We start from the raw sequence: 22,253 nt of genomic DNA, 5'->3' as shown, positions 1-22,253 counted from the left end.
TCCGGACTTTGCTGACTCCTCAACAACCCATCTGGACCATCCTCCAGGACACTTCCTCACTGGCTTTGATGCTTCGCACAACTGACTTATGTAAGTTGACCTCTGGACTGCCTTTGATCTTCCTCCTCCTCCTCCGTTATTCTGATTCTCATGTCTGGCCTTGGACTCGACTGGGTTCTCTCTTTGTTTACACCTGGGACTACCACAACCTTGACCAGGGCACTTGCCGGCCCCAAAACAGGACAGGTGTCTGCTTAGCACTCGTTGAGGCCTTGTGAGCACTCAGGCAGGGGTCTACACTTGTGCTGGGATTTCTGGACCCAGTTGGACACTCTTGACATTCCTAGTCCAAGTTGTCTTAGATCAGCAGAAGAAAATTTGGGTCCAAACTGGCACCCATATTCAAAGAATTGCACCCCCTGAAAACATGATTCAGTACATGGTCATATTTGGACCTGTTTCCATGCCAAGCCAAGCATAGATTTTCAATGTGTGGTGCTGCATGACTTGTACTCAACCAGCTGAGTTCATGGCAGCACATGCCTGGAACACCAGCATAACTTTCCTGAGAAATATGGCTGCCATGGGCTGATATGGATGTCTGCTACTCAGCAGCAGCATGAGCAACTCTACAACATCTTGCAAAAAGACGTGAAGCTTTAATCTCTGTAAGACAATTTCTCCCACAGATACTAAGCCTGGGCCCATCCTTCCTGGCAATTGAGATAGACAGCAAGGAGGAGTGCACTGGGCGTGTGTGTGATTTCTTGAGGTTGTTCCAAGCACTCATTAGCAAAAGATTGGAATGTTGACTGATGCAGTTTCTCCAAGCAGCTATTTCTAAATAACACCTCCACCTACATAGTGAGAAACATCCATCTCTGATATATCCATCTATAGTAGAATCTCCATTGTGAGAGAGTGAACCTGCACTTTACTCATCACCTGGGAAGCCTTGATGATGTTCGTCTTAGGTCTCCTGTCAAAGGCTGCAAGCCTACTGGCTACTGGTCTTGGCCTGCTGCTAGCATGGGCAGTCTATTACCAGTTCTCCACGACAAAAATGCCTCCTGGGATTTGTCAGCCTCTAAAGATCAGAATCCTGCACATCTTCCTGACCATGGCTTTTGGTCTGGTGAGTTATTCTTAAGATTTGCTTTTATTAGACAAATTTGGGGGATGAATCACAATAGGCTGTGTGTGTGTGTGTGTGTGTGTGCGTGCGTGCGTGCACTGAAAATAACCCAAGCAACCCCTCAGTGTGTATGTGTGAATGCACACACAGTTATACTAAGCTTTTCTGCATCTGTATGTTGTCATAGGCAGTGGTGGAACAGTCCTTATTTGTACAAGTTGTACCTGAAACAGGAGAAGAAATGGAGCGTAGGAATGACAGTTCTCTAAAAGTCAAATTTGATGCAAACAATTACTTTACACAATTAAGAGGCATTATTTTTGCTTTCTAAATTGCACCTGGGAAGGATCTACACCACTGCTTTATAAAGGTTTCTAATGGTCTTGATAACTGTTGGGGCCCAGGACACATTTCATACACGGTTTCAAAGCATTGTATCCTGCGTGGTGTAGATCTGGTCCAGATAGTCTATGGCCATTTCTACACTAGCCTGAAAATCCGGGCTGGTCACAGCTGAGTCATGTGTCCAAATGACTCCCAGGGACTCCCAGGAAGAAGGAGGGATGAGAACGTTTTTTCCCCAGCGATAAGCACTCTCTGGGAAAATCTGGTTCTTCCTGCGGTCTTGGGATCGTCCTGAGACTGCAGGAGGTGTGGCTGCCCATCCCGGCATCTTCCCTCCTCCCCGTGAGTAGAGGACAGGAACCGGGCCAGGAGAAATCATAGGTGGGAGGAAGCAGGCTCATGGTCCAGAGGCTGCACTGGCTTGCTCTGCAGCTGCTTCATCTAACAAAAACATCATGCAATTAACATCATGTGTAGTTTCACCCTAACAAGCATATGGACAAACAAGTAAAGCTGTAATCCTATCCCACTTACTCAATGGGTTTTATGCCTGAATTATGCACACAATTGCAGTATAATCCCTGCTATGGATGCAACATGCCAGCACTTGTTCTGTGATAAACAGGAAAACCTGTTTGTGCTTTCCACATACTTTTCTTGCCTACCCTTCTCCCCAAGATCTGGAATAACAGGTTAATTGAAACCCTGGGGGACAAGATGGAAAGGGCTCTGCAAGATAAAATCCATCTATTCTTGCATTCTGTTTTCAACAGGAGCCACTGATTCTATTAATTTGTTTTGTTATCACCCCCAAATTCTGACCCTTTCATCCCCCAAATGAATATCAGTCTGTTTTGGGAAAGAACCTAGGAGTGCCGGAATCCACTTTGAACCCCACCCCCATCATCAGAATATTTTTACATAGCTTTCATTAAAAACAAAACAACCAAAAATAAAAGACTGGGGGAGGGGTCAGAGCCTACTGAAAACTGGTGGCTTTGAGGGTGAAGCCCAGCTGAGAACATTTCCTTTTGCTTAAGATGGACGTGCTCACTTTAAAACTGGTCCATCCCCAGCTTTCTGTTTTAAATAAAAGCTCCTAAGTATGCTAAGAATACCTACGATATGCATTGCTCTCTTCTCTGTGCATGGAGAAATGGGCAGATCCATTTTCTGTGCACGTAGTGGCTTGTGTTGCATGTGTTTAAATGGGTGTGTGTGTGTGTGTGTGTGTGAGAGAGAATGGTATGTGTTCGTGTATGAATGAGAACATAAGAAGAGCCACACTGGATCAGACCAAGGGTCCATCTAGTTCAGCACTTTGATCACACAGTGGCCAACCAGCTGTCAACCAGGGACCAACAATGCAGGACATGGTGCAACAGCACCCTCCCATCCATGTTCCCCAGCAACTGGTGCATAAAGGCTTAGAGCTTTGGATACTGGAGGTAGCACATAACCATCAAGGCCAGTAGCCACGGATAGCCTTCTCTTCCAGGAATTTAACCAACACCCTTTTAAAGCCATCCAAATTGGTGGCCATTACTACATCTTGTGATAGTGAATTACACAATTTAACTATGTGCTCTGTGAAGAAATACTTCTTTTTATCTCTCTTGGATCTCCCACCAGTCAGCTTCATGGGATAATGACCCCATTGGGTTCTAGTATTATGAGAGGGAGAAAAATGCCTCCTTATCCACAGGTTCGATGTATGACGTAGAGTGGGTGATGTCCCATCCACTTCAGGTTGTTCATCCATTCACTGTTGGCATGCAGCTCCTAAAATTCTTCTAGGATGCCAAAGTGGCCTTTGGGGTAAAATTGGTTCCTTACTCCTGTCTCAGCAGCATCAGATTCAAGTGAAGAACTCCCAATGCCTTCAGGTACAAGCAGGTCTTCAGAAGCTGGTGTAAGATGAGGGGGTTGGCTTCCTTTGAATGAGGGTGTACTGGAGTCATATGGGAATTTTGTAATGTTTGCTCTATATACAACTATAGAAATAGATCATAAGTAGAAGCAAGGAGACACCCTATAGAAAGCAGCAGATCTGCTACCCCACATCAGATCCTCATAGAGGAGCCCTATACCCAGAAGGTGCTTCCAACCTTCAGCTAATTCATAGCTGCTTCCCTCTCCAAACTACAAATTGCTGTTTCATAGCTCCATCCCACTGTGGTCTTCAACTGTTGGGTCTTGACCCAAAAGTGGGTCACAAGATCAGTCCAGATGGGTTGTAGCAAAGCTGTTGCTGCCATGTTGGGCTATTGTGAAATTGTAAAAGTGGGTCCCATGTTGCATGTTCGAAGTCTGAGGTGGTTCTCAGGTCTGGATCTGATGAATACCACTGGTCTAGTGGTTAGAGTGTTGGACTGGGAGTCAGGAGATCTGGGTTCTAGTATCCACTCAGCCATGGAAGCTCACTGGGTGACTTTGGACCAATCACAGACTCTCAGTCCAACCTACCTCACAGGGTGGTTGTTATGAGGATAAATGAAGAGGAGGAGGATTGTGTATATCACCTTGGGTTCCTTGGAGGAAAAAAGTTGGGATATAAATGCAATAAATAAAAAATGAACTGCTGTTTCCTCACACACAACCCACATTTAACGTTACTATTTTCCCTTTAATCAAGAGCACACTTTCCTTTGGTTTTCACATGTGTCTGAATTTTACAATGCAGTACTCTGCTTTAAAAAAAATCCTACAAAAATGTGTACGTTAGGGGAAATTGTGCCCCAAAATGCATATATTATGAGAAACGCACCCCAAAACATATGGATTTCATTGGATATAGGTATTTTGTATGCATTCCTCCTATTGTATGGATTCTTTGTGCACATGCATCAGGAGAAATGCATCTCAAGTGCATTTACATTGTGAGAAATGCATACAAACTTGCGTATGACTTTTCATGCCAACATTTACCACAATGGTATGGTAAACAGGATAGAATGAACTTGTTCCTTAGAAGGTTGAAAGCTGTAAAACCTTAAAGTTATGCCCACATGTCAAAATGCGATTTAACTCCCCCAATGAAACATAATCATAACTCGGTGCAAACTCGGACCTGATCCAAAAGTTGCAGTAAATTGCAAATGTAAATATGCGCGTTATTGCATTAAAAACCCAGCGCTATGGTGAATGGACAGCTGCGTCATGTGTCCTGAAACGCGAATATGTGCATTTAGGAAGGTGTAAACAAACCGTGTAGACAAGCTCTCAGTTAGAGGATAGAGAATATGGCCAATGGTCAGGGATGATAGAAGCTGTAGTCAAACAACATCTGGGGACCCATGATTGGGAACCGCCAATTTAGAACATCATCCTTACATTGCATGTTTTGCCTAACTCCAGGAAGTGATTTTTGACTTTGCTTCTTCCACCAACCCAAACAGGGTCACATTTTATGGAAAATTGGTATTTGTAGTGAATTTGCCTTTATAAGGATCATCACAGATGGACTACCTTCAAAGAAAGATGAAAAGCTCTCCATCAAGAATACATACTTTGAAGATGTACCAGTGAGGATCTACCATCCCAAAATATCCTCTCCTGAGAAAAGGAAGGGAATCCTATTCTTCCATGGAGGAACTGGTGTAATTGGGAGCATTGGTAAGAGGAGCATGGCCATTTTCGAAGTGAAGATCATGGAATATATCAGGGCTGGGATTTTTTTTTGGGGGGGGGGTGAGGGCACATTCCCTTGGGGCTAGTCTGTCAGGGACCAGATCCCAACAGTGAGCATAGTCGTAACCAAAAGTGGCCAAAGCCAATGTGGGTGGCCTTTGTGAGGTGGGAGGGCTTTAAAACTAGGCTGAGGTCTGCACCTAACCCTTGGGGTGCAGGTTTCCACAAAACATAGGAAGCTGCCTTATACTGGGTCAAAGCAGTGGTCCATCTAGACCAGTATTGTCGACACTGACTGGCATCCAGGGCTCTCGGGGGTTTCAGCCAGGATTCTTTCCTTGACCTACCTGGAAAGGCTGGGGATTGAACCAGGGACCTTCTGCATGCCAAACATGTGCTCCATCACACTGAGTTATGGCCTCATCCCCAGGTCCATCCAAAAGACACCAGTTTAAGCCACACAGCAGTTTCATCAAAGCCCCATTCACTGTGAGGCTCAGCAGACCATTGTGAGAAAAACTCCATCTGCGTACACACACACACACACACCCCTCATTGATACATCAGCAAAATACTGCAATATTGCCATCCCGCCCAAACAGCTGGGGTGGAACATGTGAAACTATTTCGAGAAAAGTTAACATTCTACTGCTCAGCTGGTTTGGTCTAGAGAAGTAAAGTAAAGATTCAGTCACGCGCAGCGGATCTCTTGAGGAATCTCTCTTTTTCCTGGCATCCCAGGAAGTCACTAAAGGTTCCTTTAAATGAGTGATTTATTACACGCTCAGGATTGGCCACTTATAAAAGTTTGCTGGTCTTTCACATGATGGCGTCAAAGTCCAAGATGCCTCCTCCAGCATCCGCTGGAAATCTGCCATGAAAAGACTCACTTTTAAAGTGTGAACATCTGGGGGGGGGGGGAAAGCAGGCTCTTCCACCAATAGATGGTGATGTCTCAATGGAACTGAATGGAGGGGAAGTATTTAATTCAAAACATGCGGATGCCCCTTTCTGCCCATGTAATTAAACCTTTAAGAATTGTGCACAAATGCCCCGGGGTAAAAGCAACACAATTTCCCCTTAATGTAAAGACACCCTAAATAAGCTAGGTTTAATGGGCACCTACTTGCCCTTAGCATCTTGTTATTTATATAGTTAATAAGTATCTGGGTATCTACTTGCTTCTTCTGAGGAATTGGGCTATTTTTGTTGTTTATTCGTTCAGTCGTTTCCGACTCTTCGTGACTTCATGGACCAGTCCACGGCAGAGCTTTCTGTCGGCTGTCGCCACCCCCAGCTTCCCCAAGGTCAATTTGTGCCAGAATGAATTTATTAGGCAGGATCTACACTACTGCGTTAAAACAGTTCATGAGGGGATCCGCACGTCGCTCCCAGAGCGCTTCTATGCGACCCCAGTGCACCCCGAAAACGATAGTCTGACTTCCCTGTAAAAGAAACGAGGAAGAGCCGTCCATGCCGCCGCCGCCAATGACGAGGAGAGCTCTCCGCCGGCGAGGAGAGCTCGGCAAAAGAAGGCGGGGTAGAGAGCTTCTTCCACTCTTCACCCCGCCTTCTTTTGCCGAGTTCTCCTCGCCGGCGGAGAGCTCTCCTCATTGTCGTCGGCGGCGGCGGCGGCATGGACGGCTCTTCCTCGTTTCTTTTACAGGGAAGTCAGACTATCGTTTTTGGGGTGCACTGGGGTCTCATAGAAGTGCTCTGGGAGCGACGTGCGGATCCCCCCCATAACAGTAATGACAACTGTTGGGGCCAAGGACACACTCCATAGACAGTTTTCAAACTGTTTTCAAAGTGCCGTATCCTGCTTGGTGTAGATCTAGCCTTAGTCTTTAAAGTTCCATTGTTTTTGCTTCAATTGGCATGGGATGGGTTGGCTGAGAAGGCCCAAGGCATTAATATGATCTGAGAGAAGATTACTTAGGACCTGACCCTGGCATTAGAATTTATTTATTTTCTCAAGGTTTATTAACAAAACCCAGTTAAGAAAGCAAAATAGAGGAAATTTTTGTTTCTAATACATGTCTTAGCAGAGATAATAGGTCCATCTTGGTTTAATTCTTGATTTATTGATTTGACTGAAAGTTTTAAACCCACCTTTCAGGGCACTCTGTCCTCAGGATCTCTGACACTGTTAATACATTGGGAAGGTCCAACAGATGTGGGCAAGATTTATTTTTTTAAAAATGTATTTATTACATTTATATATCACCCCACAGATGAAGCTCTCTGGGCGGTTTACAACAGTTAAAAATGGTAAACATTAAAAAGTATACAATTTTTTTAAAAAATTGAATAAAGATCTAATTTGATCTGAGCACCTATTTCTTTATTTGGATTTTTTTTAACCACTTCGTGTTTGAAACATCCTAAAGTAGTTTATAAAATAATAAAACCACCAGCCTGGGCAAATACACAGGGATCAAACCCAGATTTTTAAGAACTCTGCCCTTGATCTGGGTGGACAAACCTTCCGTTTTCACTTCCTTCCCCAATCACAGTTTTTAAATCTCTAGTTCTTTCTGTTCCAAATGTGAAGAATTATGTAAATGCTTTTTGAAAATGAAGTCAAATGGAATTCTTACCCATCTTTAAATATGTCCCTTTGCCCCAAAAGTAATTTGACTTTCACTGCTCTACCCCCCAAAACCAGCTGGAAGAAGAGCCTTTCCACTTTGGAGGCAATAAAATGGGATTCTGAACATTAGAAACCACTCATAGCCAAATGGGAATAATTACAGATCGCAAGTTTATATGAATTTTCTATCATTTAAATTACTCTGTGAGAGACATGCACCCCCCTCCTTTACTTGTGTTAACCAACCATTATAGGGATGGAGGAATTTGCCAGCTTTGCTTTCTCCCTTCTGTACTGGTCAAATTCAATCGTCATGGAGAGGCCCTGTCTGCCCCATAGGTGTTATAGGAGATGACCCTGTAGGAGCATACATTTCTCATCCTATGTGGAGATCCCTTGGAGCAGTGTAAGAGTTTCTCCATGATTTCCCCTTTGTCCTCACAAGTCCTTAGAATGTGAATAGCAGTAAAAGGAGAATGATTTGTCTTACAGATGCCTATGAAAATATGTGCTCTTACTTAGCTTGGAAAAGTGACGTTGTGGTTGTTTCTGTTGGGTAAGTGTCCCCAGCATTGCCCTCATTGGGAATTTTTAAATTTGCCACTCTACTGGAGACTGAGCCAAAATCTGCCCCCCCCACACACACACTTTTGTGGGATCATTGGTTCCCCTGCCAAGGTGGTGGTGGGAATATTGGTGAATTTGGGGGTAGATGGGGAAATTTAAAACATTTTAGGGTGAAATGAGTTTTCCTTTAAAGATGTGGTGGAAATGGCTTCCTTCCCCACCCTTTTCTGACAGAGTTTCCCTGTTTTGGTTTGTGAAAATGACAAGAGAAAACCCTCACCCACCTTGTCTTTAATGGTAAGGCTACCTCCACTTGGAAAGTTCTGAGATTTCACACAAACACACACACACACACACACACACACACACACACACACACACACCCTGCAGCTTGCACTCCATTAATCCAAGTTTATAGATTGTGTTAGTAGGGATGGGAGAAATTATTCAAATAAATTTATTATTTCCTTGGATAGTGACAAATTCATCTTGGTAACCTTCTACAAGTGTTCTCAAGATCTCATTCTGTATATACAGGTGGGGATTTAAAAAAATATATTTTTTTTTGCACATATACAATATCAAACTGCATCTTGGTTCTTCCTGACTGGTTCTTCCATGTGGCCTTTCTACAGAATGTTTACTCTCCATTGCTTATCAGTATATGGAAGAAAGAGATATGGAACATTATATGGAAGAGCATACAACCTATCTGGCTGCTTCTTTGAACAAGATTGCTTTGTGTGGTCCGCACTTAATTAGGTCCAGTTGGTGAAGGGAAGAGAACAAATTAGACACACAGGCTTAGCTTTGTGTGTAATAAATTGGCCATGACTTGATTGACTCAGTTGAATAAGTCTTGGTAGCACACTATGGCATGGACTGCTAAGGTGAACCTCTTTCTACCACCCTGGATGAGGGTTGCTCGCAACCCCCATGGTGGTCTGGTCTGGGTGCCATATCCCTGAGATCCCTTATGGAAATCCTCACCATAGGGGAGCAGGGAGAACAATCCTGCTCCCCCTCACCAATGGATCCAGCCCAAATGCCTATCACACCTATGTAGTGACAAATATTATAAAATGAAGCACCCAGAAAGAATTAACTGATAGTCCAGATCAACTTACTTACAATGGAATTAATCTTGCAATGGGGAAGGCAAAGACCCTGCACAGTCTTGGCCAATTGCCATGCAGGTAAAATTCCTTCCCAGCCACATTAACTGGTGACTACTTCTGCCACTGCAAGACAGCTTACTATTGGGAGTGGGTGATTGGGGAAGTCAGAAACTGCAATCCTGGAATCATTGAGTTGGAGAAGAACTTGGAGGCCTTCTAGTCCAATCCTCTGCTCAATACAGGAAATCCAGAGATAGAGCATCCCCAGCAGATGTATGCTTTGACCCTGCCTGAAGACCTCCAATGAGGAGGAACCCACTACCACTCCAGGTAATAGGCTTCATAGTTGAGCAGCTTTTTTTTTTTACCATCAATAAGTTCATCAAAATGTTCAACAGCAATCTACCCTCTTGTTTCACCCATCTGATCTAGTCCTGTTCTCTGGGGTCATTAAAGAACAAATCTGTGCTCAGCAAGGGCATGGGAGCTTCCTTGCCCTACGAGACCAGCTTTGGATCTAACTGGGCTTCCAGTGCTGCTGCAGGTTCTACTGCCTTGGCTACTGCAGTCTAAGAGGAATAGGTGTGTATTCAGCCCAGTGGTGAACATAAGAAGAGCTGAGCTGGATCAGACCAAAAGTTGGTCTACTCCAACATTCTCTTCCAACAATGGCCAGCCAGATGCCTATGTGAAGCCCACACGTGGGACTTGTCATAGCACCTTCCTGGTCATGTTCCACAGCAAGTGGTACTCTCTGATGCTAGAATTGATCTATAGCCCATTGATCTAGAAACCATTGATAGCTTTATCCTCCATGAATTAATACCCTTTTAAAGATAGCAGCCCTCACATTATTATTATTATTATTATTATTATTATTATTATTATTATTATTATTATTTGCATTTTTATACTGCCCAACAGCCGAAGCTCCCTGGGTGGTTCACAAAAACTAAAACCATTCAGAGTATAAAACCAAACAATATAAAAACATGATATAAAATACACATTAAAAACTGATTAAAAACATACCATACATGATTAAAACATCTTTAAAACATTAAAACATCTTTAAAACATTCTAAAATTTCACTGGATAGGCCACTTTGTTTTGTGGTAGTGAATTCCACATATTGAACATGCTCTGTGTACATGAATACATCCTTTCTATATATGTTCTGAAATGCTCACCTTTCAACATCATTGAATGACCGAAAGGGTGTAGTATAGTATTATGACAGAACCTTCCCTCCCTGTCCACTTTCTCCACACCAAGCATAATAGTATATGTCTTTAGTGTGTCTTCCCTCCCTTGCCACTTCTCTAAGATAAACAGGTCTTGTAACCTACCAATCATTTTGGCCATCCGTTTCTGCACCTTCGCCAGCACTACGGTATCCTTTTTCAGATGTGGTGACCAGAAATGTCCACAGTGCTCCTAATGTGGTCATACCATAGATTCATATAAAGGCATTATGACATAGACATGGAATCTGCCCTTTCCACAGTGGCTAGGTCAGCATTTTCACCAAGCTATCCACCACAAACCTTTCCTAGACAGTCACTCACAGCCAGCTCAGACCCCATCCCTAGAATGACAGAATCATAGACTAGTAGGGTTGGAAGGGGCCTAGAAGGCCATCGAGGCCAACCCACTGCTCAATGCAGGAATCCACCTTAAAGGACACCTGACAACTGCCTCTTGAATTCCTTTAGTGTGGGAGAGCCCACAACCTCCATAGATAATGGGATCCATTGCCGTACCGCTCTCACAGGCAGGAAGTTTTTTCTGATGGCCGGCTGGAATCTGGCTTCCTGTAACTTGAGCCCATTATTCTGTGTCCTGCACTCTGGGATGATTGATAAGAGATCCTGGCCCTTCTCTGGGTGACAGCCTGTATTTGAAGACTGCTATCATGTCTCCCCTCAGGCTTCTCTTTTCAAGGCTAAACATGCCAAGTTCTTTCAGTCTCTCTTCATAGGGATTGTTTCCAGACCCCTGATCATCCTCATTGCCCTCCTCTGAACCCCCTTAGCTTATCTGCATCCTTCTTGAAGGTTGGTGGCCAGAACTGGATGCAATACTCAAGATGAGCCATAACTAGTGCTGAATAGAGGGGAACCAGTACCTCGCGTGCTTTGGAAGCCATACTTCTATTAATGCAGTCCAAAATAGCATTTGCTTTTTTTGCAGCCACATCACACTGTTGGCTCCTATTCAGCTGGTGATCTACAACAATTCCAAGATCCTCCTCACTTGTAGTATTGCTGAGCCAAGTATGTGTGAAGCATGGTTGTGGTGGAGAGTTGCTCCAAAGTGTTTCACTTTACACTTGCTTACACTGAACTGCATTTGTATTTGTAATGCCCATCCCTCAGTTTGAAGATACTTTCTGGGAGCTTTTTGCTGCCCCTTTTTGTTTTTGGAGAAGGCAGCCGAGACAGAAGGTGGGACTTTCCCTTCTTCTCCTTTCCTCAACCTGGAAGCAGAAGGGGTATTTAGTCATGGCAAGTAGTCATGGCTTTGTCTGTTCCAGGGTTGCTTGGCTGTTGCAAGGGGATGAACTTGGACACGGAATAATGGGCTCAAGTTAAAGGAAGCCAGACTCCAGCTGGACATCAGGAAAAACTTCCTGACTGTTAGAGCAGTACGACAATGGAATCAGTTACCTAGGGAGGTTGTGGGCTCTCCCACACTAGAGGCCTTCAAGAGGCAGCTGGACAAGCATCTGTCAGGGATGCTTTAGGGTGGATTCCTGCATTGAGCAGGGAGTTGGACTCGATAGCCTTGTAGGCCCCTTCCAACTCTGCTATTCTATGATTCTATGAGTCTATGAACTCCACTCCACAGCAATCCAGGGAAAGATACAGTGGCCAGTGCCCAAGGCAGTGGATCCTACAACCTAATAAGAGTGACAACATTAGCCTTGGGAGTGCAAAGACCTCTGGTGATGTACTACAAGCTCCTTAAGTAGAATTACATGCAAAATCCACATGACTGTGGTTTTCTTCCACTGAAGTGAGATGCAACTGTAATAGTATTGTTTTTGTTTTATAGGCAACATCTTGCTCCTGAGTACCGATACCCCATGCAGTTCTGTGAGTGCTTCACTGCCACCGAATTCTTTATGAAAAATGCAGAGCACTATGGGGTCAATCCCACTGATATTGTTATTATCGGGGATAACCTGGGAGGAACACTTGCTGCATTTGTGAGCCAAGAGCTGGTGAAGAGAAAAGACCTTCCCAAACTTCGCGCTCAGATTTTGGTTGGCCCTTTCCTCCAGGCTCTGGATTTCAATTTGCTTTCTTATCAGCAAAACCGATTTGTCCCTATTGTGTCCCAGGAATTTCTTGTAAATTATCTGTTACGGTACATCACAAAGAACAAGACAGTGGTGGACTTTGCCATTGAGGAAACTCACATCCCTGAGGACAGGAAGAAGAAGTACCACAAATGGTTAAATTCAGACAATATTCCCATGAAAGTGAAACAGAGAGGCAAATATACAGAGTTACAGCCACCAACTAACCCTTTTGACAATATCCAGTGCTTAATGAAAGCTGTAGCAGAAACTACCTTGTCCCCACTTTTAGCTGAAGATGCCGTCTTACAACAGCAGCCTGACACTTTCATTTTGACCTGTGAATTTGATGTGCTGAGAGATGATGGCCTTTTGTACAGGAAACGGTTGGAGGACAATGGTGTCCGTGTCTCCTGGTGCCACCTCAAGGATGGGTTTTATGGTGTGCTTCTCCATTTCAATCGTTGGTTTCTAAATTTTACATTTGCCCAAAGGGGAGTAGACAGTGTAGCCAATTACATCAACAGTCTATAGACCTGTAGTAATTAGTATATGAATTAATGTATCCCCTAGAATTGAGAGGGGACATTCTTCTATTTCCCAGTAATATAGAAGTTTCCTTCTCCTTCTCTTTTGCAAAAGCTATTAGTAGGGTGATAGGCAAGGGGACATAGGGTTGTATTAATTAGGGCTATGCATTGACCCCCCGATCCGCTCCGGATCCCAATCCACAACTTCCGGATTGGGTCCGCTCCACCCCACGTCGGTCCGCCTATGGTCCACTTCACTTCACTGCAGAGCTCTGGATCTGGATTGGAGCATTGAAATCCAAATGTGCATAACTTTTTTTCTATTAATGTTAGAAACTTCAAAATTGGCACCATGAGAGCTTATCTATGTATCCACATTCATGCCAAGCATCAAGCAAATCCGAGTATCCAGTGATTTTGGGGGAATATTTGAAAATCCCCCACCCCATTTTCAGAAATGTGATTTACTCTGACAGTTTTACAGATACAAACTTGCAAATGGGCACCCTCACAGATACCACCTAGATCCATATTCATGGTAAGTTTCAAGCAAATCTGAGCATGCCCTGATTTTTGGTGGGTTTTTTTCCGTTTTAAGCATCACCCCCAATTCCAATTCACACCCCTTTTAATATCTCAGTCACTGTAAATGTTAGAAACCTCAAAATCACCACCATGAGAGCTTATCCATGTATCCACATTCATGCCCAGTTGGAAGGAAATCCAAGGCTCCAGTGATTTTGGGGGGATATTTGAAAATCCCCACCCCATTTTCAGAAATGGGATTTACTCTGATATTTTTTACAGATACAGACTTGAAGGTGGGCACCCTCAGAGATGCCATCTAGATCCACATTCTTGCCAAGTTTCAAGCCAATCTGAGCATGCCCTGATTTTTAGTGATTTTTAAACGTTTAACCCTCAACTCCTAACAATCCTTTTCTAGATCTCCATCAGTTTTCATGTTAGAAACCTCAAAATTGCCACCATGAGAGCTTATCCGTGTATCCATTATTATTATTATTATTTATTTATATAGCACCATCAATGTATCCATATTCATGCCCAGTTTGAAGGAAATCTGAGCATCCAGTGATTTTTGGGGGAATATTTGAAAATCCCCCACCCCATTTTCAGAAATCCAAATATCTTGGGGATTTTTAAAGCTGCAGATAGCTAAGTGGGCTTTCCTTATTCATGGCCATTTCAAAGGAAATCCCAACATGCCATGAATTGGGGAGTATTTAAAGATAAACCTTCCACACTTCAAAAATTTACTTGGAACTTCAAGAAGTCTAAACAGGGTGAGCACAGGAAGGACTAATCCCCTGAGTCAAGCAAGACATGCACAAACCGTCCCTGTGAGGCAGGCACAGAGGAGGAGAGGCAGCAGGCAGCTATGTCCCTGTAGCACTGGGAGCAAGCATGACAGAGGCTGGTGGGGTTGACCCACAAAGCCCATCTTCTAGTACCTCTCCTAGTCACCAGGAGGGCAGAGAGGCAGGCACATGATGTACGACTAAGCCATAGATCTATGGGGAAGCAGGCACAGACAGGCAGGCAGAGAGGTGGGCACAGGCGGGCATTGGCTGGCAGGCACAAAGGAGCTGGTACCTTGCACAGGTAAGCCATAGATCTCTGGGGAGGTCAGTCCCAGCAGATCCAGCTACCCCACAAGGACAGCTCCCAGGCAGGCGGGCAGAGAGGCGGGCACAGGCAGGCAGGCAGACATTTCTGTGGTCACAAGTAAGTGAGCCAGGGATTGTTTCCATTCCAGGCCAGTATTGCAAACCAGCCCTGTTAGGTGGGAACAGCACAGACAGGTGTCTTTCACAACCCATAACTAATAGGGGGCTAGGAGGAGAAGAGTAAACCTTTGTCTTCCAGGCGCCTGCTGCCTTTTCTCATGATGAATAATTATTATAAATAATAATAATTATAATAATAGTAATAATAAATGTATTTATTATTTGGGGAAATGGGACAAGTGTGTATGCTTTGTACAAAGTTTATTTGAATGCCTCAAACTTTATTTGAATGCTTATTGCACTTAACAGTGCACAGGAAACACACTCACACAATCATACACAGTCCAAAGAAAGACACACACACACACACACACACACACACACACACACACACACGTACACAGAGTAAGAGAGAGAAAAAGAGGATAATTGTATTTTGTTATTTTTAAAAATCTTTTTTTATATAGAAGAAAGAAGGAAGATGAAACACAGTCACAGAACACAGGGTTTAAAAGAGGGGGAAGGGGTTGGGGGTTGGGGAAGGGCAGCAGTGAACAGTGTACAAGTTCATTGTATAATCATTGTGGGGAATGTGTAGTGTGAGAAATAATGAGGCAGACACAAGATTGGTATTTAAACAGTGTCACATCTGCAGAAAGGGAAAACCTATGCTGGCATCTTCTCTAATCTGGCCTCATGCATCTGCTAATTTGACTGGTCCTAGTGACCAGTCTTTTAAGAAGCAACGCTTTCAGTTCAACTCATGAAAGGCATTGCTCCACCAGGCTACTCTGGAGGGCTCTGACCAGTCTTTTAAGAAACAACGCTCTCACTTCAACTCATGAAAGGCATTGCTCCACCGGGTTACTCTTTTTGGAGGGCTCTGATGGCCCTCCAAGTACAGGAGAGAGTGAGGGCACGTCCACATGGGATGCCCTAGGGAGCTCATCCCCTTGCACCACATCTTTTCAGTTGTTCCCCAAAGTTAGGGTGGGTAGCAGTGCTCTCTAATTATTGGCTTAGTATATGATTTCAGGTTGTGTTTGTGCATTTGGTGGGGCTACTGTTTTAAAAAAACACTGGGAAAAGTCCTTTCAGATTAAGAAAGAGAAGTTCCCAGAATCCCAAGTTACCTGTTTTGCCTATCCCCTCTTCCAACTTTGGGATCATGTGATCATGACCGGGAGTTGACTCTGCCCCTCAGCACTTCGGAAAAGGTATTTTTCCCGCTGTTTTTTTTTTTAAATTCTAGCAAGCGAACTGCACCACGCAGAGAGCTGAGAGTAGGCTCAAAATGACCCCCAGACACGACTCTCTAAGCACAAGAAGTTTCAGAAAGATAGCTTCAAAAAGAACACAGTTATCCCCTTTTCTTTTCCGCAATGCAATCCTATGGGCGAAATGTTTCACAATGGCGATCGGATCGGTCCGCGGAAAGAGAAGCGCTCCGAAAATGGGCGTTTCTCTTCACCTTGCTTCTAGGGGTCTGCGGTCCGCTTCTACTCCGCCTCTGGGCAAGGCGGAGCAGGCCAATTCGCTCCTGCTTCTACGCTTCTAATCGGAGCGGAGCACATGCCTAGTATATAGACATCAAAGACCATGTGTCATCTTTGTTTGACCATTCAGTCCAGAATACAGGGGAGACTCGAACTCAGCTACATCATAGTTCCACACTGCATTTCGATTGACTTGAATGCTCTGTACTTTTCTAGAAAGGATAGCTAGCAATTTCTATCTACATATGCTTCTGGAAGTTCTCCCTGAACTTGCATCTCTAAGTAGAAGGTTTGGTCTAGGTCTTGACTGACAAGGAAGGAGGGCTTTAAGAACTACTCTCATCCAATCTTGGCAATTGGTATTTCTGAGGTTGTTGACGTTGATGTTGTGTTCTATTATGATGATGATGATGATGATGATGATGATGATGATGATGATGTATTTATATAGCGCCATCTCTTAGGGAGGCACTAATTCTTACCAATTGGATCAAGTTGATTGCATCCACAGTGGGATAGCTTTGCCAGACTTTGGCTAGCCATGCCACAACTGTGTCTTTATTGAGGGGGTCCAATTGGTCAGCGATGGCTTTGGCTTGACTAGGAGTCCATTGACTGGCCTCTATGGTAGTTTCTCTAGATGTCCTGCCAGTGGCATGGGTTCTCTCTACAACTTTGCTTGTGACTGGGGCCATGGGCTGAGGATCCTGCCGTTCTGGGTTAACCAGACTTTCTGGCCGGGTTTCCAGTGGTGCTGCACTCTCTGTTTGGGTTGGAGGGACCACTTCATAATCTTCTAGCCCTTCAGTTTGCACGGCAGCAATTACACCTTGGTGCACTTTCAGCTTTGCTTTTAATGCTTGGATCTGCTTCTCACAGTGCTCATGACTAGTGCTTGCTTTGGCTTGCTGATTTTGATCAGCTAGGAAGCGGGCGGCTGCTTGTGCTTGATCAAGCTGGGCTTGGAGTTCACTGATTTTAAACTGGGCTTGCTCTGCTGATGCTTTACATTGATCTCGATCTTCTTGGGTATCTTTGATGATGGCGGCTATTTTAACATGTTCTGCTACAGAATCATACTCCATTCTTTCTACTCTGTTTGCTAAAATTTGGTTTTTCTTCTCTAATTTTGTGCACTTTTCATTGTACTTTTCTGCTTGCTCTTTCCAGTCTTTGACTGAGCTTTGCATATCCAGACATATACACCACAATGCCCAAGCGGCAAGAGCCTCCTTTTGGCTGCCATGATTGCTTTATATACACATCTGCATAGACCTCACACATTGTTTGAACTGGATCCTCAGTTTTAAAACATTCTGGTTTCCATGGGCAATTTCCTTTCTCCATCACCCACTGCTGTAGTAGGGACTTCACATTTTCTCGTTTGAGGAAATATTCTCTCTTGGTTACTTGGGAGATATCTTCTCTCTCTCTTGAAATGCTATTGAAATGGTGTACTGTGCCTTTAATGGACTTGAACACCCTGCATGCTAAAACTATTATGCAACAATTTCCTTATACTATTGTGGCTATGATGGATTCCAATGAAGGGTGGGCCAAATCTATGTATTGCTGCATCTTTGCAATCTGGTTTGCTACTCCCAACTTTACCTGCTTGACTGCTGATTATGCTCACTGCTTTTCTAAACTGTGGTCTGTGGGTGGCAGAGACTTGTCCTAGTTTCCCCCCATTGCTACTCTGATTGAGCTAGAATGACTATTCTCAAAAGTCCCTGGACTGTGTGCTTTTCCTCACGCTAGTCCCAAGACTACTCAAGTAGACTTCTGTATGGCTGCAGAATCTATAAAAAAGTGTGGTCCCTTATCTTAAGGCAACACAACTGTGGCTTTGGCTTGAGTGTAGAGAGGATTACTCGCCCTGACTTTAGGACAAAATCCAAATTACCACTCCCCAGAACTAAACTAAAACTCTGCAGGATTACGCTAACCTAGCAAAACAATTCTAGCAATTCTAACTTTTGCAGTTTCTAAAATCACAGTTCTAGCAAACATTTAGGCTAAGCAAAACATTCTGCATGCAACACTTCTTAAAACACATTGGTGTTACCCAGCAATGAAAGCAGAAAACAGGAAAACATTCATACAGTGAACTTTTCACTAGAATCCCTTCTTGCCAAGACTACTCTATGCTAACGTGTGTATGAACAGACACAGGTCTGCCCGCATTCTCCACCAGATCTGTTACATGATGTGCTCTCATTAGACCAGTGTACAAACTTGCACACATTCTAATGAGACTTAGGGCCTTGCTAGACCTACCAGATAATCCAGTGGGGAGTCGGGGCGAGGCTGCACTGCAGCTAGCATGTGCCATCACCTCTAGCTAGACATAAACACATGACAGGGTAAGGGAAAGCCCCATCACATGCTCCAGTTTTTTTCAACTTAAAGGGCCATGTGCTCAGGAGCGCACCAACGTAAAAGTAAGTAGGTTTTTTTAAAAAATAAAGGGTTCCCCGCTCCCCCTGCCCCTGATTCCTCCCCCACAATGTCTGATGCCCTCCTGCCCACTCGCTCACCCGTCCTCCCCCGCTTGCCATGCCCTGTCCCCATCTGCCATGCCCGTCCCCATTCCTCTTCCCCACCGCTCACCATGCCCTGTCTCCATCCGTCATGCCTGTCCCAGTTCTTCTCCCCCCACTTGCCATGCCCTGTCCCCATCTGCCATGCCCGTCCCCATTCTTCTTCCCCCCTCTCCTGCTGGGTCTACTCTTTCCCCCGGCCCCCATCTCCCCCCCATGATTTCGCCCCGGCCCGATGGGCACAGCGCTCCTATGGAATGCTGTGCCCAGTGTGTGGCTTCTCCCGGCTACTTGTGAGTAAGCAAGCAGCTGGGAAAAGCCACGGACCCTGCTAGACCTTCCACAACCACAGCCTCAGCCCGGGGCTGCACAAAAGCCGGGCCACTTATCCCAGGTCAAGAGAGGTGTTAGCCTGGCCTGACCCCGGGATCCCCTGTGCATCATCTGGATGCACAGCAGGGAGACTGGGCCTCACACTGGGCTAACTCCTCGTCTAGCAACGGCCTTACACTCACTTGTAAGGAATCTTTTGACATTGGCAATAGAGCATCTGTGGCTAAGTAAGGCGATTCTTAATCAAGAAACTTATAGCACTGAAGGGGATAATGCCACAATGGCACTTTTATTGAGGTTGAAACAAATACAAATGCACAAGCTAGTTTTTGGGAAATTACCTGAGCAAGTGGAGGCTTAGAAGTCATTTCAAGACTGAAAAATAGACTTTTTGAGACTTAAGAGCATACACACAGAGCAGGGGGGGGGAAGTAGAGGGACTCTTTAAAGGCAATATACCTTTCCCTGGGCTGGAGCCCTTTCCTGTAGACAGGAACTGGTGAGCATTGCAACTCTTGGTCTCAGGTGAAGAGGACAAGAATACAGGGAGGCAAAGCACTCACCCATGGCAGCTAGCACGTGCAAGCTGGAATGGGTAGTATGCTCTGTGCTTCTAGTCCAAGAGAGAGAGAGAGAGAGAGAGAGAGAGAGAGAGCTTTTTCTCTCCCCCAAACCTGAGGGTTTTTGTAATATAAGATCTAAAGAAAAGCAGTCATCACTGCTCATGAACACTGGAAGTGATGCTACTTGCTATGGGATAGACATAACAAAAGAGGGTAATTGGGGGATGATGGCTGTACTTGCTGAAAACATTTTCTTTACAAATGATGACTTTCAGCCTGGAGTTCAGCAACAGGTCTGCAATAGCATGTGTATGACCAGGTATCACTCCTGCTATCTAGCATTCATATTCTGCTTGATCTTACTCCCACTTTTGTCTCTGGAAACGCATTTGATGAAGTCTCTCAGAAAATGATCACTTGATCTAGCCTTTTGCGAATGGTCTCCTGCTGCAGCTGGGATTTCAACTGGGGCTAGCAGCTATGGGTGATAAAAAAAAGTCACAATTTTTAATGCAACATCCCAAGAATGAGGCAGAACAATGGGGGAAGGAAACTTGCAGGAAATTGATGGATGAGATTTTGGCTCAGCACTAACCCAACCTCTTCTTTGCAGCTAGACACAACACTGCCCCCTCCCTCACACCTGGATTAGAATGAATGCAAGATTGGGGCCAAGTCTGCCAAAACAGTTGCAGTACAAAAAAACAAAAAAACCCAAACCCTTATGAAAATAGAAACAGATGGGAAGGAACTGTTGAGAAATTCCCCTCCCCCTCGAGAAATTCAGTGAGATTGTCTCCCAAATTTCTCTGCCCATAAATAAAGTGGAGAATTTCAAGGTATCATTTGTGCCCAGCTCTAATTAAAAATAATGTGTAGTCACACTCCCCAATAATAAAGTAGTGTGCTTCATTTCAGCCTTCCTTGTTCTACTTGTGTCTTGTTTATCATTCCTCTTCAAGTGGAAAGAGCCCATCTACCCAAGCAAGAAAAAAAGTCTAAATTGGGTAATGCTGTGTCAGTTTGGCAGACACAGTGGGGGTCAGGACAGGCTGCCTGTCTTCAGGGATGCCCGTTAATGATGTCAGGAATGGGTACCCCACTGTCAAAAGCACGCCTGTAATGGAACAGGAGCCATAGATGGGAAATTCAGCAGAACTGGCCCTCAGAGGATAGATCAAGAGAGGAGAGAGACAGAGAGAGAATGAGAGAGAGAGAGAATGAGGAAGAGAGTGAAACAAAGAAAGGCGAGAGAGCAAGAGGAAGAAGGAGAAAAGGGAATTCAGCAAGAGAATTAAGGACATAGAGAGAGCATGGAGAGGGAAGACAGGGACCAAGCAATGGAGGAGGAAGGAGAGGGCAGGAAAAGAAGCAGATTGAGCAACAGAAGGCCAGGAATAGAGGATGACCAGGCAGGCCAGCAAGCAGCAAGGGCTTATCACTGAGAGAGGAGCGGTGTACAAGTTAGGAGAGCCTAGGAGGTGGGAATTTGGAAGACCTGTAGGGAATCAGGTGAAATTTCATCTACCTTGATACAGACTGGATGAGTTTGATTATTAAGAAAAAGGGTTAGATTTAGCTCACCTACCTAACCAACCTTCAATAGCCAGTATTGTCAAACCTCCCCTGGAAGATGTCCGAGCTGAGAAGAGATCATGGGAAAATGTTGGTTCATTTGCTGTAACCATCCCCTGAAGTCCAGTATCCAGTGAAACATGAGTAGGAGTGGGCTGAGAAAGAGCTTCATACACCAGTTGGGGCCTTAAAATCCTATAATTTTCTTTTGTATTTTACCATGTGAAGGAATTATGGTTCAATAAATGATTACCCTACCCAGATATTGTTGTCTGGATCATATTTGAGAATGGAAGAAGGGGCCATTGATGCTCAGCTCCTGATAGTATATCTCTTTGCTGGCCTGTAGTGGTTTTGTGGTGGATCATATTATCTCCTCCTCATCATACAAAAGGAAAAATTGTTTTTGTGTCATTAATGGCCTTGAAAACTGTACATTCAATTCTTACCAAACTTTAAGGAACTGTTCTAACCTCTGTCTTGGATTAGGGTGACCCTATGAAAAGGAGGACAGGGCTCCTGTATCTTTAACAGTTGTATTGAAAAAGGAATTTCAGCAGGTGTCATTTGTATATATGGAGAACCTGCTGAAATTTCCTCTTCATTACAACATTTAAAGCTGCAGATGCCCTGCCCTCTTTTAAATCTGGTCACTCTAGTATAGCTCCTGCACTTTAACTGTTGTGATGAAGAGGAATTTTCACCAGGTTCTCCATATATACAAATGACACCTGCCGAAATTTCCTTGTCTATACAACTGTTAAAGATACAG

At 44.3% G+C, this 22,253-nt stretch overlaps 1 protein-coding gene and 1 pseudogene across 1 annotated transcript; one reads left to right on the top strand and one right to left on the bottom strand.

Annotated features, from left to right (window-relative positions):
• LOC134411578 (arylacetamide deacetylase-like 3) overlaps positions 1-22,253 on the bottom strand; it is a 77,782-nt pseudogene that overhangs the window by 15,812 nt on the left and 39,717 nt on the right.
• LOC134411397 (arylacetamide deacetylase-like 4) lies at positions 837-13,373 on the top strand. The gene is made up of 4 exons (XM_063145165.1): positions 837-1,135; positions 4,879-5,095; positions 8,196-8,259; positions 12,447-13,373. Exons 1-4 carry the CDS (start codon positions 959-961, stop codon positions 13,225-13,227), a joined length of 1,239 nt encoding a protein of 412 aa, XP_063001235.1. The 5' UTR covers positions 837-958; the 3' UTR covers positions 13,228-13,373.

The sequence above is a fragment of the Elgaria multicarinata genome, chromosome 20 (assembly GCF_023053635.1).
Source record: "Elgaria multicarinata webbii isolate HBS135686 ecotype San Diego chromosome 20, rElgMul1.1.pri, whole genome shotgun sequence".
Taxonomy (NCBI): domain Eukaryota; kingdom Metazoa; phylum Chordata; class Lepidosauria; order Squamata; family Anguidae; genus Elgaria; species Elgaria multicarinata.
This window is presented reverse-complemented; position numbering and strand designations above follow the sequence as displayed.

Coding starts and splice junctions, on each gene's coding strand:
- LOC134411397 (XM_063145165.1), top strand. CDS start 959: ATGATGTTCGTCTTAGGTCTCCTGTCAAAGGCTGCAAGCCTACTGGCT. Junction 1,136..4,878: donor TGACCATGGCTTTTGGTCTG/GTGAGTTATTCT, acceptor CAACCCAAACAG/GGTCACATTTTATGGAAAAT. Junction 5,096..8,195: donor TGGTGTAATTGGGAGCATTG/GTAAGAGGAGCA, acceptor TTTGTCTTACAG/ATGCCTATGAAAATATGTGC.